This window comes from Callospermophilus lateralis, chromosome 1, assembly GCF_048772815.1.
Source record: "Callospermophilus lateralis isolate mCalLat2 chromosome 1, mCalLat2.hap1, whole genome shotgun sequence".
NCBI classification, from domain to species: Eukaryota; Metazoa; Chordata; class Mammalia; order Rodentia; family Sciuridae; genus Callospermophilus; species Callospermophilus lateralis.
The window spans coordinates 120,925,372-120,941,661 of NC_135305.1; the positions used below are offsets into that span (position 1 = coordinate 120,925,372).

The window sequence follows — 16,290 nt, forward strand, 5'->3', positions numbered from 1 at the left end:
ACCAGTGAGGGCATCTGAGGCAAGCAATGAGTCAGAGGCTAGGTTGCTGGCTCAGGACTCCCTGAGGCAAGCAGAGTGCAGCAGTGCCTTCAGCCTCCCACGGTGGCTATGATCCTGGGTCTGGGGCAATAAGGACCCAAGAACACCAGCATTCATTCACGGAGGAACTCCATGCCTTTAAGAATTGGTTATGAAGGATTTCTCTAAGTCCTGGAAGTCAGAGCCTCAGGAGGGCCACCAAAGGCAGGGCCAGGACTTTGGATACCTTAGCCCCTCAAGTCAGCAGCAATGTCCCCTGTATTGAATCCCCTTCAGGTATCAAGTGTCTGACTTCCTTTTTTCTTCTAACAGCCAGAGCAAACTCTGCTTTTAACAGGCCCAGGTCAAGGTCAGGCTCACTTGAGTGCTTTCCCTATCTTAAAGTCAACTGGGCATATAACATAAGCTAATCATAGGGGTAAAATCCCTTAAGAGTCGCCATTCCAGAGACAATACAAGGCATGTTCATGACAAGGTAGGAATGGGGGGGACCTTAGGAGCCATGTGAGAATTCCACCTACCACCAGCAACATTCACACAAATTTTACGTATTAAAATATATCCACATTTATTTTACTATTAAAACTTCCCTATCCCAACTCTTAAAAAATGGATGCTCTTGGAAAATGTTCCACTTTTATCCTGTGGCTTCAAGTATCCTGATCAGCAATACACAGCCCAACCAAGAACAGGACTGGATGGTTTCTGAGGCCTCTGGTCCTAGGCACAGGAAGAGAGCCCAGCTGAACAAGCAGCAGGACCCATGGCTCCCAGTGCCCAAGATTGAGGGCAGCAGGCAGTAGAGTCGTCTCTGGGTTTAACATCACAGCCTTGACCAAGATATATTCTGAAACATGGTTAGGTCAGGGTGCCCAAAGGTCAGAGAACTTTTCCCTTAATCCACCCCCCAATAAATAAGCATAAAACCCAGCCTCTGTAGTCTCAGGGACACTGAGAGCTCCCGGGGCTGGGGACAGCAGCAATGGGCCCCACATTCTCTTTCCCCAGGGTCCTCAGAGCTACCTGTGACAAGGGCAGACACAGATGTCCCAGGATTATAAAGATCCCAGAGTGACCAGTCTCCCTTGCCTGGTGGGTCCTGGCTTGCATCTTTGTCCTGGGGGCTGCAGGACCCTTCTTCCCAGCAAGGTCACAGTGGGACCCATATCCTTCCTTCATCCACAGGACTAGCAGTCCTGTCTACCCCACTGTCCTGTCTCAGAAGTCCAGGCTGTCTTGTCTCAGGGTACAGGTGGGAAGGTTCCATCCCACATCCAGAATCCCCAGCTAGTCATCTGAGTAGTGGTTCCCTGCAGGGAAGGAGAAAGAACATGGAGAAAGGCATCAGGTAGGTCAGATAGAAGGGGTCAGCCAAGGGCCCCACCCCCTGATGCTCACCTAGGACATTGAATTTGCACAGCGGACAAGTCTGCTGGAGTATCAGCCAGGGGTCCACACAGTCTCGATGGAACTCATGCTTACAGGGCAGTACCCGGAGCCACTACAAGGGCAGGGGAAAATGGGCTCAAGCTACAGGGACAGGATTCCATAAGGGGGGCCCCAGGCCTATAACCCTCACCCGAACTGGGGAACCAAAACCTCCTGGGGCCTGCCTACCACCCTCCTCCATCCCAGTTCTGCTTTTTGTAGCCCTGGTTAGGGGCTGGGAAGAGAGAGTCCTGGTTGGGGTGGTTCCAGGTCTCTCAGGAATATGGTAGAGGAAGCCAAGTTCAGCTGATCCTGCCCAGGGCACTCACCTGTTTGTTGCAGAAGCAGTCCAGACACACAGCACAGGTCTCAGTGACCAGTTCTGGGTGGCCCTGCGCTACCCTGCTGAGACGGCAGCGCCGGGTCTTAAGGGATGCCAGTCTCCGCACTATACGCCGCTTGAACAGGTCCACCTGTCAGGAAAGGACAACCACAGTCTTGCAGGCCCAAGGTCTGTGGGCACCAGGGCTCCCTCAGTCTGGCTCCCACCTGGCCGCTGGGCTCCTGTTGGCTCTGCCGAGATGCCTGTCGTTGGGCCTGGACCACAAGGCCTGTGCACAGGAGCATGGCCACTAGCAGAATGGCATTCCACAGCTGCTGCAGAGGCTTCTGGGGAGGGAGGTGGGTGTCAAGGGCGCTGGAGCTGCCCCACACTCTTCCCTAGGAATATCCACGGCCAGAGACCAGCCAGGTGACATGCCCTGGAGGCCTTTGTGTCCCCCCAGGCTCCTGGCTTCCTCTTCTGAAGCCTCCATCCCTCCTACCTGGATGATCCTCAGGATCTGCCCCCAGCTATGTTTGCTTCACTCAGTTGCAAGGAAAGCCACATCTGTCCCCAGCATCGTTCTACCCATTCTCATCTTGCACATCCTCCTGGACTGCTTTCTCAGGCACTGCCATCTCCCACTCCCCTCCATCCAGGCTGAACATTCACACACTCAATCTTGAAGCCAGCCCCAGAGCTTTGTTGCTTTGCTCTCATAGAGGTCTCATGCACCCCTCCTCCATCCCATGACCTTTTGGTCCTCAACCTTGCCCACCCATTTCCCAACCAAAGACAGGGGATCTCTCCTGCAAACTTGACCCCATAGCACAGTTTCCCTCCTTTATCCACTGCCTCTCTCCTTGTTCCATACTCCTCGCTCCTTCCATGTTTGTGCTCTTCCACACACGTACTGCTCCCCGTCTCAGAAACTATTCTTCCTTACCCCTCCCCTGAAATAGTGTGCCTTTGGACCCCTTTTCTTTTTTGAGGGGGTAGAGGATACCAGAGAATGAACCCAGGGATGCTTACCCACTGAGCCACATCCCCAGCCCTTTTTTGAGACAGGATTTCGCCGAGTTGCTTAGGGCCTCACTAAGTTGCTGAGGCTGGCTTTGAACTTGCAATCCTCCTGCCTCTGCCTCCTGAGCCACTGGGATTATAGGGTATACCACTGCGCCTAGCTGGACCCCATTTCTTGCACCACTGGGGTGATATTCCCTTCTGGTCTCCACCTCCTCATGTCACTTTAATCACGTGTTTCCTTGCTGCTGCCCTCGGTGGTCCACAAGCTCCTGTTGGTGGGAGGAACCACTTCTGACATGGTCACACTATATCCTCAGTGCCTCTCCTAGTCATGGAATGAATGTGCTGGGAAACATGACTGAAAGACCACTATAAAACCTGTGGGGCCTCAGAGCTGCTGGGGGAAGAACATTGACCTTAACTTAGCTTCTACCACTTGGCTACTAGTCTTTGATCACTGAGAAGCTGGCTCAGGAAATGATGTGGCAGAGTAAGAAAGACATCATCGTCTTCCAAGCAGGCATGCTACTTCACATAGCCTGGATATGCATTCTTATTAATAATCATTCATTTAAAAGCTGTTGGCATTCCTAGCAGCTCTGTGCCTTCATGTTCTTTCCCAACCAATGTTGAAGTTAAACTTCCACCATGGCAGAGGAGAGGGGCTAAGAAGTAATTTGATGGTTTAAGGCCATCACTCTAGACCAGGTTGGGGTCTAATGCCATGAGATGTTCTTGCTTGAGACAGGGACACTCTGGGGAATACTACCAAGAGGTATTTGTGAGCCTGCCTATATCTCCTCTCCATTTGCAGTGGAGTGCTGGCACCTGATCCAGGAAGCTCTCCTAAAGCTCCCTAAGTTGAGCTCAGGTGACCTTGCTATGACCTGGAAGGTCCTATGCTACTACCAGCATGGCATACCAGCAGAGATATCTGACAGAGCATCTCTGGCATATCTACCTCCAGGACTGGGCCCTACAAGCCCAGAGCTGGACCTGCCTAGTTCTGTGTCCCATACTATGCCAAGACAGACTGACATGTGGCAGGATTTGTTGAGTGGCCACTACAGAATAGCCCATCAGGCTAGCAAGCTGAAAAGTCTGATCAGTCACCCTTAACACCCCAATTTCCATGGCCACCCAACACTTATAATGAGCACACCCCATAAAAGCAGTATGGCCAAAGTTGAAAAATCAACAGTATACTCTCCCTGTTCCCCAATGAGGAACATGAGCCCAGAGATGTTAAATACTAGGTCTGTAATCACTCAGCTAAGGTTTTGGAGCCAAAATTTGAATCCAAGCCTATCTGACTTGAAGCTACTTAGTGTGCACACTAGACAAAGCAGGGGCTCCAGATATGTTTAAGGAGAGGATATACTTTCTTTTTACAGTTCTGGGACTTGGATCCAGAGCCTTGGGCATGCTAGGCAAGTACTCTACTACTGAACTACACCCCCAACCCAACAGAATACCAAACATCAGGAAACTGAGAGGCAAAACTGGCCACCAGGAGAAACAAATGCTCCCCAACACGTGTGTGTACATTGTGGGTTGTCCTAAAAGCCTGTAAAAGGTTGGCAAAGCACAGCTGTGGCTGAACAGAGAGTGTAAAGAGCTTTCTCAAGCAGGCAGGCAAGATGAGCTGGGAAGGTTCTGCCAGACATGTGAAGATGAAGAAAAAGGGTATCAATGCCTAAGGTCAAGCATGGACAAGCCCCAGAGGAAGGAGCTCAGTGACTGGCACAGTGTAGCCATAGTATAAACAGAAGACTCGAAAAACAGATAAGTGATGAGGGCTATGAAATCCAGGCTAAGGAGTCAGAACTTTGTTATGAAGATAATGGAAAGCCAAGGAAGGCTACCGGGTAGGAGAAGATGATCATGGCAAGAGCTAAATTAACTACACATGTCCCTAGGCCAGATGTGTCACTGAAAGCCCAAGTACCATGTCACTAAACATATAAGCCCTGTGAGGTAAGAAGGGCTATCCTTGTCATCAAGGCAAGGAGCAGCCACAGGATTTTTAAGACAAGGCATATATGTGGCCCCACCTGACTTACCTGCTCCTGGGCACGACTGCCTCCCAGGCATACCAAGTCCTGCCATCCTCCATAACTATCCTTGGAGAGGCTGCAGGTGGTCCATAGGGTCAACTTCCACTCGATGTTAGCTGACAGGGATTCTCCACTGGTGATCTCAGCTGTGGCTTGGGTCCTCCTAGGAAGGAAAGTCACATAGGGGGCAGGCAGAAGGGCCCTTGGGGAAAAAAGGCCCAGACTCACTCATTCACCCACTATTCCTGGGTGAAAAAAGGCCCAGACTCACTCATTCAGCCCTATTCCTGCATGGATATACCAAAATGTCATTCCTGTAGGCTTTCCACTTTGGCTCTCAGGCCTTTCCTGGCTGTTGATTTTTCTAGTTTTCACCTCATACCAAGGAAGAGCACATCAATTAGGTATCCTGTTTTTCTTCCTTGCTGGGACCTGTCTTCTCTGCCCATAAAGCCACTCCCTCCCTCCAGGCCCCATGTGTCCATCCTATTTCCTCCCCCATTTTTCAGCCAGGGAGAGCATAGTCTTAAGGTGAACAGATTAAGTCCTGTTTCTGAGAACCCTCTGGGAGAGCCAGAACACTCCACACCCAGGCTTCTAGGCCCCAGTCCTTTGAGGTCAAATCCCAACTCACTGCAGCAGTGCCTCCAACAGCTTGGTGACATTGGAAGAATAATGGAGGACAATCACAGGTCTGAGCAGAAGTTGGGATATGTCCAGCTGTAGGGAACAGGGAGGTCAGCAGGCCTTGGTTGTTGCTCTTACCCCAACCTGCTCACCCTCAGAGCCTACTCCAGTTTACCTCTCGGACCACGTTGTGGTTCAGGATGAGGAGCAGTAGGGCAGAGGCCCCCAGGAAGAGGGCCCGTTGCATCTGCAAGAGGACAGAGGTGGGAAGCTAGCATATACCCTGCCACACACCTGTCTCAACACCTGTGGCCCCAGCTGCTCTTAGCTCCTTGCTCTGCAGTGAGTTCCCTCTGGATAGACTAGCCATAAGCTCCTTGAAGTCAAGGGAGGAAACTCTCATTCCTTCTGCTCTATAGAATTCAAAATCCTAGTCCTTTCTCTGGACTGAGCAAGGCAGTGCTCCCACCCCAACCCAGATTCCCATCACCTGCTTCTAGAGCCTGGTCCAGTTTCCTGTCTCCCTCCACCTCCTTGCTTCAACACCATACTACTTTAATTCTCCAAACAGGGGACCCACGCATGCTCATGGCTTCTCTGAAAGCTCCTTAGAAGCCATGTGGTAGCCCGGCACTAGCAGATGCTGGAGGACCATTTCCTCCAGCCCTCCACCCCTCCCCACCCCCCCACACACATACACCCTCTGCACCTGCTGGACCAGGGCCTTGGGACAGGCCTGCGGCCCACTGCCCTGATTCTCCTGGTGAAATTGAGCTGCCTGCTCCTTGCCCACATATGCCACTGCGATCCAGCCTTCTACCGGCACCTCTTGCTCAGCATCCACGATGTCCATCTGTATAGCAAGGGCCATGAGAAGAGGAAGGCAGGGAAAGGTGGAAAAGAGAGGTGGAAGGGTCGGCTACAGAAAATACAAGGTCAGGGTCTGGGAACGAGATTGCAGAAGTATATAAGTTTTTGGAAGCCTGAATGCTGGGGGCCTAGGAAGCCTGGGCTGGGAGTGCTGGGCTGTCAGCTCGGTTTGGTCCAGGGTGAAGGTGAGTTCTGGATGAGGAGTCTATAGCGGGGTATCAGATGGGGGGTTTGGGCGAGGCGCGCTCACCAGCAGCAGGCGGCCCCCCAGCTGGGTCGCCGGCTCGGCTTCGGAGCCGATCCTGACGCCCTCCAGGACCAGAGCGTCCTGCCGCGGCAGCCTCACGTCCACCCGCACTGCGCGGGCTCCGCCCCGCCCCACTCGAGCGGCCGGCTCGCTGCCGTCAGCCGCGGCCCCGGGCCCCGCCAGGCCCAGCCACAGCGGCAGCAGAGGCAGCAGCAGTAGCAGCGGCGACGGGGCTGGCGGAGGTGGCGGGGACGGAGGCGACTTCAGCGAGGGGCGAACGGCGGGCCCCATGGCCGAACCCGGCGCGCTGGCAAGACTAGGGACCTGGGTCCCAGGCGCGGCGGGGATAGCTGAGAGAGCTACGCCGCGGCCGGACGGGGCGGGGCGTAGGGAAGGGCGGGGCCACGGCCGGACGGGGCGGGGCGCCGAGAGGGGTGGCACGGGTCCTGGAAGCTCCGTGCCTTCATTGGGCCGCGCGCGCCCCCTTGTGACTGAGGAGAGTCCGGACCCGGAGCCGGAAGCTGAAAGGGGGCGGAGCCCGGATCCTGGTTTCGAGGCGCGAGTGCGAAAGACCAAGCGTTGGCCAGCCAGCAATATTATCAGACAGTCCAGTCTGGCGCAGGGTAGACCGAGGGAGATAATTGGAAAGGGTAATCCGGAGAGGCAGAATCGCAATCAGAGCCTGAGAAGGATGGTAGCGAGGGACATTTGGGGTTGTGGGTCTTGGCCCTTGCTCTGTGGAGGCCCGTAGTGTCGCCAGGATCATGTTAACACCCGCTCTTCCCTGGGTTTATCTCCATTTGACCAAAGGGCAGAAGACAGAAATTGACATGGGTAGCAGATGGAAGGGTCCCCGGCGGACAGAAAGAGGGACTGGAGGGCGCGAGGCTAGCCCAAGCACACAGATCCTTGATGGGGCAAAGAGGCGGGTCACTTTCGTCACTTACTTTATCTGTGAAATGGGCTTGACAAAAATCAGGACTGCCCTACCCCCATCAAATAATCTCTAACGCCTACTGGAAGGCGAAGGTTTCACTACTGTCCTAAAATTGGTCCGTTTCTCTAAATGTTGAGCTTCAGGGGGCTTTTAAAAATTGAACAGTAAATTTAAAGAAAGAAAAGAAAAAAGGCCAGATGAATCTTGACACTACCTCACCTACTATTTTATTATATTATAAAAAGTTCAAACAGAAAAACAAAAAAATCTTACAGTGAACTCCGATCCAGCCATCAACATCAATGGTCAAAGTATTCCTGAAGAAGAGTGAGATAGACTAAAATAGCCTGATACCAGTGCAAAAACAGACAAATGGGGCATGAAACAGGCTAGAAACTGACAAAGTGTAAACCTGGTGTGTCAGAGGGAATGTTGCATTTTGGGAAATGAAAGGAGATAGTGTGGTGGACCCTTCCAAAATTTTGCTAAGAAGCTGGGTGTGGTGGCGCATGCCTGTAATCCCAGCAACTGGGTAGGCTGAGGCAGGAGGGTCAAAATTTCAAAGCCAGCCTTAGCAATTTAGCAAGAACTTTTCTCAAAATAAAATACAAAAAGGACTGGGAATGTGGTTCAGTGGTTAAGAGCCCCTGGGTTTGATCCCTGGTACAAAAAAAAAAAAAAGGAAAGAAAGAAAAAAGTTTTGCTAAGCAATCAGTTTAACCACTAGAAAAAGAAGTGAAATTGGACTTCTACTGTATGTTATAAACAGAAAATCAATTCCTTCTGGATTAAGAACCTAAACATGAAAAGTAAAACTTCAAACATTTTTTAGAAAGAAATAGGACAATACTTCAAGGTCAGAAGAGATTCCTTATGACATAAAAGCAAAATTGTAAAGGAAAATATTGAAAATGTATCCATTATAAAATGAAAAAAAAAATCTTCTGTTAATGAAAACAGCAGAATAAAATGGTAGAAAATGTCCCAAACTGGGAGAAGATATTTGCAACCAAATGATTCATATGAAGAATAAGTAAATATATAGATATGGGCACAAGAAACAAATAGGCATTGAACAAAAGAGCCAATAAATATGAAAAGATAGCTAAAGATATATTTTGGTATCTTTATGTGTAGAATATTATACAACAGAAAAAATTAATGAACCAGTTATGAGGAGCACCCTAGATAAATTCTTGCAGAATGCTGAGCACAAAAGAAGGTCTCCAAATAATATGTACTAGCTAAGCTCAAAATATCAGATCAATACACAAATATCAGATGTGGTTTTATATACCATAATTCAAAAAGGAAATTCAGACAACAATTCCAATTACAATAGTATCTGAAATAATAAAATACCTAGGAATGAATATAAACAAAAAGGAAATAAAGCTTGTGCACTGTAAACTACAAAACCTTGCTGAAATAAATTAAAATAAATAAATGGAAAGACAGTCAAACTAATGAATTGTCACTATAGGTTCAATTTTTTTTTTTTTTTTTTTTTTTTTTTTTGATGGTGCTGGGGATTGAGCTCAGGCCCTCACACATGCTAGATAAGCACTCTACCAGTGAGCTATATCCCCAGTCCTTTATATTTTTAAGATGGTCCCACTAAGTTTCCCAGGCAGTTCTCAAACTTGTGATCCTCCTGCCCTAGTCTTTTTGTTTTTATGTTGGTTTTTTTTTTTTTTTTTAAGTTATCGATGGACATTTTATTTATTTATTTATATATGGTGCTAAGAATCGAACCCAGTGCATCACACATATCAGGCAAGCACTCTACCACTGAACCACAATCCCAGCCCCCATGCCCCAGTCTTTCGAGTAGCTGGAATTACAAGCATGTGCCACTATGCTCAACTAATCCCTATTGAAATTGTGTGTGTGTGTGTGTGTGTGTGTGTGTGTGTGTTGGGGGGTTTACTGGGGACTGAGCTACATCCCCGCCCATTTTATTTTTTACTTTGAGACAAGGTCTTGAAAGTTGCTCAGGGCCTTGCTAAATTGCTAAGGCTGACCTTGAACTTCCAGTCCTCCTGCCTCAGCCTCCCAAGTTGCTGGATTTAGAAGTGTATGGAACTGCACCCAGATCCTATCAATACTCTAATGTTCTTTTTTGAAAAAATGGGAAAACACATCCCAAAATTCATATGGAACTGCAAGGGGCCCTGAATAGCAAAATATTTTAAAAGAACACAGAAGACTTAAACTTATTATAAACAGGTTTATTTATTATTTATTCCATGGGTTTATTTCTGAACTCTGAATTCTCTTCCATTTGTTTACAAAACAGTGTGGTACTGGCATAAAAACAGACACATAGACAAATGGAAGAGAATTCAGAGTTCAGAAATAAACCCATGGAATTGATTTTTGAAAAGGTGCCAATACCTCAATGAGAGAAAGAACAGTTTCTTCAAGAAATGGGGGCTCTGAATATTTAAATGCAAAAGTATATAGTTGGACCCTTACCTAACACCATGTACAAAAGTTAATTCATAATGGATCAACAGTAGGAATGTGAACTGGTATAGTAAATGTGGATAACAGTATGACTATTCCCCAAAAATGAAAAAATAATAAGTGTCGATGAAAATGTTGGGAAATCTAAACCTTTTCCATGGCTGGCAGTTTCTCACAAAGGTAAACATAGAATTAACATGACCCACCAATTTCACTTCTAGGTATGTACCCAAAAGAACTAAAATTGGGGACTCAAACAAATACTTATACCCACCTATTTACAGTAGCATTATACATAATACCCAAAAGGTGGAAACAACCCAATTGTCCATAAACAAGAATGGATAAACAATTCAGTACTCACATACAATGGAATAATGCTGAGCCATAAAAAGGAATACAATACTGATATATGCTGCATCATAGAACCTTGAAAACATTATACTAAGCTGGGCACGATGACATGCACCTGTAATCCCAGTAGCTCAGGAGGCTCAGGCAGGGGGATGGCAAATTCAAAGCCAGCCTCAGCAACTTAAGCAAGGCCCTAAGCAACTTAGCAAGAATTTGCTCAAAATGAAAAATGAAATGACTTGCATGCACAAGGCCCTGGGTTCAATCCCCAGCGCCACATACACAAAATAAATAAATAAAATAAAATGAGCTGGGGATGTGGCTCAGGGGTTAAGTACCTCTGGGGTTCAAGAAAGAAAGAAAGGAAGAAAGGAGGAGGGAGGGAGGGAGGGAAAAGAAAGCATTATACTAAGAAGCCAGATATAGAAGATCACATATTTTATAATTCCATTTATATGAAATATCCAGAATAGGCAAATTCATAGAGATAGAAAGTAGACTGGTGGTTGGAGAGCTAGGGGGAAATGATGAGTGATTGTTTAACGGAAACAGGGTTTCCCTTCAGCGTGATGAAAATGTTTGGAACTAGATAGAGGTGATGGTTGCACAATAATGTGTTAAATGCCATTAAAATTTTTACTTAAAAAATGGTTAATTTTATGTTCTGTGAATTTCACCACAAGAAAAATGATCCAACACATGGAACTGACCATATTATTTAGGCATATATTCAGATGGAACAAAACTATGAAGGAAATCAAGGTGATACATTGGGTGCTGTGGCAAATACTTATAATCCCAACTACATGGGAGGCTGAGGCAGAAGGATCCCAAGTCAAGGTCAGGTTGGGGAACTTAGTGAGACTCTGTCTCAAAATAAACACATTTTGAAAAGGACTGGGGATGTGGCTTAGTGGCAAAGTGCCTCTGGGTTGAATCCTTAATACTTAGAAATAATAATAAGTTGCAATGTATACTCTGGAGGCTCTTTGCTGCCCTTAGAGAGTCTTGCTTCTCCCATTCTGTGAACATCCCAGCCCATTTCTCAGCCCCAATAACAGTGTTACAAGGGCATACCTGTCATCAGTCTGGCTGTTGACTCCATGATCTGCCTATCATTTTTCCCACTACTTTCTTCTTGCCCTTGCTCCACCCATGCAGGGGTTCTTGATCACCTATCCCCAGCATAGGCCCCAACCAAACACAGATCATCACTCATAAATTGTTCCTTCCTAGGAAACATTTATACACACACACACACACACACACACACACACACACACACAATACCCACATCCTAGGCTTTTGTCAGAAGGAGCTGTCACTCCTTACAAACGTGGTAGGTAACCAGAGGTACCCTGTGGACTGTCTTCCCATGAGGTAGCCCTTGGTTATCCTGGAGAACAAGAACTTAAGGATATCTTCTCAATCTGAGTAGGTATAGCCCAGCCCAGCCAGGGCCCTGATGCTGTGCAGTGAGATTTGTGGGCATGTGAAGGAGCTGTGAAATATGGAGTAGTATGAGGTGGAAAGAGCATAAGCCCAAGAAGGGAGGCAACCAGAAACCAAGGGTCAGAATTGACTGCAAGTAGATGAGGGACCTGGAGGCCCTGCCTGGAGTGGAGCAAGTGAGGAGGACTCCAGGAGGCAGGAATGGACAGACAGGATGCTCAGCCCGTTAGGCCCCCTCAGAGCAGTTAAGCCCACAGGTCCTAACTTACTTGACTTCTGGAACAAGATGTGGAGTGAATGAGGAGAGGATTGTCACTCTTTTACCATGTAGTTCCAGGTAAGCCCTCTTCTCTATTGGCCTGTGTCCCCAGCTGTAACATGGGAACTTGGACAAAAGATTTGGAAGGCTTTTCATCAGACATTCTGTGATTCCAAGTAGCTTGTTTCTGGAATACAAAGTTTCCTGCCCTAGGCTATGACCTATGTGGAGAGGACCCTAATTCCTCTGTCTCTCCTTAAGCCCTAAAGTTGCAGGGGAACCTTGAAAGAAATGAAACTGTTAATGAAAGGACCAGGCATGGAATGTATATTCCCAGTGGTGGATGGGATGGGGTGGTGGAAAGTTTTAGAGGAATAGGTACACAGTAAGGCCAATGAATTCCATGAACATGAATCCTCTTCTGCTCTTTCTTTCCTGGAAATGAGTTCCTCAGTCAGACACCAAGCTGTACAGACTGATACGAAAAGGACAAGGTTTGCCATGAGTCCAGGAATGGTGGTTCTGGCAGAAGAACCAAGGACAGGAAAGGCAAATCCACATTTGGAAAAAGTGTCTGTTCCAGAGACCACAAAGAGGGCCAATGTTATCAAACTGCCACCAGGTGGCAGACTGACCCCCAGAGAAGGGGGCCACACTGGGGTCCAATTTGTACAAAAAGGGTCTTTGAGGAAGGAAGTGCCTGACTCACAGAATCACACCACCCATGGTAGCTTCAGGCCCACTGGCAACAAGAGAAGGCTAGGCTGGATGAGGGTGGTATTTTTATTACTTGGAAATTCCTGGAGGTCCCTTGCCTTGTAGGCATGAACCCCAAAATGTGAAACAAATTGTCTTAGAAAAATCTTAGACTGTGCTGGGTATGGTGGTGCTACCTGTAATCCCAGTGGCTCAGGAAGCTGAGGCCGGAAGATGGCAAGTTCAAAGCCAGCCTCAGCAACTTAGTGAGGCCTTAAGCAACTTAGCGAGACCCCTGTCTCAAAAAGTTAAAAAATGGGCTGGAAATGTAGCTCAGTTGTTAAACGCCACTGAGTTCAATCCTTGATAACAACAACAACAAAAAAAAAAAAAAAAAGGAAGGAAAAAATCTTAGATTGTTCCTTGGTTGTCCAGTTATCTCCCTCTATTCACCCTGATGTCCAAGGAGCGTTAGTAACTCACTTATTTTTTTTCTTTTTTTGTTATCAGGGATTGAACTGAGGGACTCTTAACCACTGAACCACATCCATCCCCCACCCTTTTTTGTATTTTATTTAGAGACAGGATCTCAATGAACTGCTTAGGGCCTCTCTAAATTGCTAAGGCTGGCTTTGAACTTGCAATCCTCCTGCCTTAGCCTCCCAAGCTGCTGGGATTACAGGTATGCACCACTGCCCGGGCTAGTAACTCACCCTTGATCACACAGGGTAGATGTAGAACAACAGCTGCCAACTGTGGTAAGGGACAAGAGGGGACAAGAGGGGACACCTGCTCCTTTCCTCAGACCAGTCCTCCAGGTGAGTGTCCAGCAGTACCCACAAATGGCTTCCTAGGTTCCAGGTGTCGGGCATAGAGCAGTGACCATGACTGACAATGGCTCTTGCCTTTGAGAACAGAGAGTTAACCTTAATGACATACTCCACTAAGTGCCATCAGAAGGCGATAGATAAAACAGCTTTAGAAAGGGTTTGGGGGCTGGGGGCTATCTCAGCTCAGTTCCAGGAGCAGGAAGGCCTGAAAGGTGGCATATGGGCTGATGTCTGAATGGCTAGAATTTCTGGAGGAAGAAACAGGAAGTACACATAGAAAACAGCCAATACATTCCCTAGATTCCAGCTCCTTTTTGTAAAAACCTCATTTGATCTCATCCCAGCCATTTTCTGGGTAGGAAACTGAGGCACTGAGGTCAGGTAACTTTTCAAGGTTTGGAACGAGGACTTGGACGCAGGTCATCTAGCTCCAGAATCCGTAGGCTCACCCTCATACCACTCTGTTTCTCTGGTGTGGAAAGAACAAACCTGCTGATGGAATCTAGACTCCATCTTAGATGCAGGGGGTAAAAGTAGAAATGATGGCCCACCCTCCCCATGGGGAGTCTTCAGACTCCTGCCAGTTAGTGCCAGAGCTGGAGTGGGGTCTCCAACCCCCTTCCCACTCTCTTGTCCCCTGGGGTGGGGATGGAGTCCTGAGATACCAGCTCCCTGCCCCCAGCCTTTCTGTTCACAGCTAACTGGGCCACCTTATTCTAAAGGGATTTGACTCTCCGAGACAACTGGAGACTGGTGAGAAAGAGATTAGGGATTAGACAATGATACCCAGGAAGGTAAGGGACTTAATCAGGGGTTTGGGTGTGGAAAGCAAGGCTGGGAGAGGATTTGTGTTTTCACAAATCCTGGGTGGACTGCGGAAGTGAGAAGGAAGTGGATCTCCCAGGGAGGAGTGGTGAAGGTTCAGTTTCTCACTCTCTTGTGCCTTCATAAACAACTCATGATTGTAAAGATAATAATCCCTCTCCCCCATGCATCTACCACTTTTCCAGCCATTATGTTGCTTGGAATTCTCATAGTACCCTCAGGGAGAGATGTAAGGATTAGTTTTCTCCCAGGTTACAGGCACCCAGAGAAGGCAGGTGACCTGAGGCAGCTACAGTTCCACATGGTGGGGCTGGGAGGAGGGGAGGAGGCTCCAGTTGAGTCTGGGCCTTTCTGCCTGGCTGCTCCGAGAGCACAAGAGCTTTCCAGAAAGTTCCCCTGCCCTGGCCCCATGGAAGTAGAGTGTTCCACAAATATTTGTTGAAGAGTTTAAAAGACCGTTCTTTTTCACTCTCACTGTGCCAATCTGTGTGCCACCCGCTCTCAGTGACTGGCATCACCTGATTTGAGGTCAGAGCATGGAGGAGGGGGCTTTGATCTTGAGGCCAATGCCCTCCTTTTAGTGGGGAGGATACAAAGGCCCAGAGGACACAGACAAGCAGCTCAAAGGGGACCTCACACAGAAGCAGTAGAAGGCTTTTCAGCAACCAAGCACACATGTTGGTTGCTGAATAGTCACTGCAGAACATTAATTTCAGGAACAGTGCTAGGAGCTGTCTCCCCAAAGAATCAATCAGGCTCCTAACTTCCAAAACTTGGACTCTAACCTCCATGTTCCTCCTAAATCTCTATACTCCAACAGCCTCTTTTCAGTTGTTCACACTTTCCATGCTCCCCCCACCACAGTCCCAGCAAGATATACTCTGGACCACATACCCTATTAGGGAAGCTTCTTACCTCTAGCCTGCCTGACCCAGGAGACCAGGTTCTTTCTGTTGGGCTAGGCTGTCCCTTGATGGTCACCTCCACAATATAAAGGAGTCTGAGTCAAAGTGAGGGGAGAGGGATTTCTGGATGGCAGAGGTCATTGGGTAGTTCAGGAAATTCCTACAAGTAGTAGAGCCTTGAGGAATGAGGAGGACAAGATAGGAGGAATAGGACGGAACAAGAATTCTGACAAAGGAGGACAAAGGTATGTTTGAGGGACAGCAGGGGAGCTTCTTTGACCAAAATTAAATTGTGTGGAAGGGATGCTGGGAAGAGATGAGAATAGGCCTTGAACACAAGTCCTTGGGACTAGGCTGACTTCTGAAGGAACTGGGGACCCACTGAAGATTCTTGATCAGGGGAAGCAGAGAGGGAGAACTCTAGGGCAGGGGTTGGGGAATCGAGAAAAGGTGAGGGTAAAAGAGTCTCTTCTTCTCACTTGGAGCCAGGTTATTTATCTAGAATTGATATTATCAGCTTAACTAACCTTTTTCACAGCGGGCCAGACATAGGTAAGTCTTAGTGGAAGAAGGAGAAATGGGCAGCCACAGAACCTGAGAGGGGCAGATTGGAGGGAGAATTCTTTACTTAGGTTTTTATCTTGTTTAAGTGAGAAGCTAGATTTATTTGTAAGTGCATTGTGACCTGTAAAGCAATGGCCTAATATAAAGGGCTGTTCTGCTGTTTTTCTTTGAGTTTGCCCTACCCTGTAAAGAACACCCTGCCCCTGGAAGGGTCTTAAATAAAGATCTTAACCATATATCCAGTAAGGAAAGCAGCTCTTCCCTGCCCCAAGCCAGAGGCCTACAACCTCTAATTAGGACAGGGCTGCTGGAACTGCCTGAAGACTCTTGGCAGAGGTGGGACCAGGGACCTTCCAGCTCCTCCATCCTCACTCTGTGTCCCA

General features: G+C 48.0%; 1 protein-coding gene across 2 annotated transcripts; it reads right to left on the reverse strand.

Annotated features, from left to right (window-relative positions):
- Positions 1-581: 581 nt before the first annotated feature.
- Rnf215 (ring finger protein 215) lies at positions 582-6,981 on the reverse strand. 2 transcript variants are annotated; one of them, XM_076837619.2, is made up of 9 exons: positions 6,620-6,981; positions 6,209-6,352; positions 5,675-5,746; positions 5,507-5,592; positions 4,879-5,035; positions 2,017-2,133; positions 1,797-1,940; positions 1,438-1,540; positions 582-1,349 (listed from the first exon to the last, which is right to left on the reverse strand). In XM_076837619.2, exons 1-9 carry the CDS (start codon positions 6,905-6,907, stop codon positions 1,327-1,329), a joined length of 1,134 nt encoding a protein of 377 aa, XP_076693734.1. In that variant the 5' UTR covers positions 6,908-6,981; the 3' UTR covers positions 582-1,326. The 2 variants fall into 2 exon arrangements, with proteins under 2 accessions (XP_076693734.1, XP_076693724.1); XM_076837609.2 differs by having other exon boundaries at positions 2,017-2,136.
- Between the last annotated feature and the right edge of the window lie 9,309 nt (positions 6,982-16,290).

Bases quoted from the DNA above. Each gene is read 5' to 3' on its own strand.
- Rnf215 (XM_076837609.2), bottom strand. From the start codon at position 6,907: ATGGGGCCCGCCGTTCGCCCCTCGCTGAAGTCGCCTCCGTCCCCGCCA. The intron at 5,747-6,208 runs GTGCAGAGGGTG...GTCCTCTTGCAG, and splicing joins CCAAGGCCCTGGTCCAGCAG to ATGCAACGGGCCCTCTTCCT. The intron at 1,941-2,016 runs GTGGGAGCCAGA...CTTTCCTGACAG, and splicing joins AACAGGAGCCCAGCGGCCAG to GTGGACCTGTTCAAGCGGCG.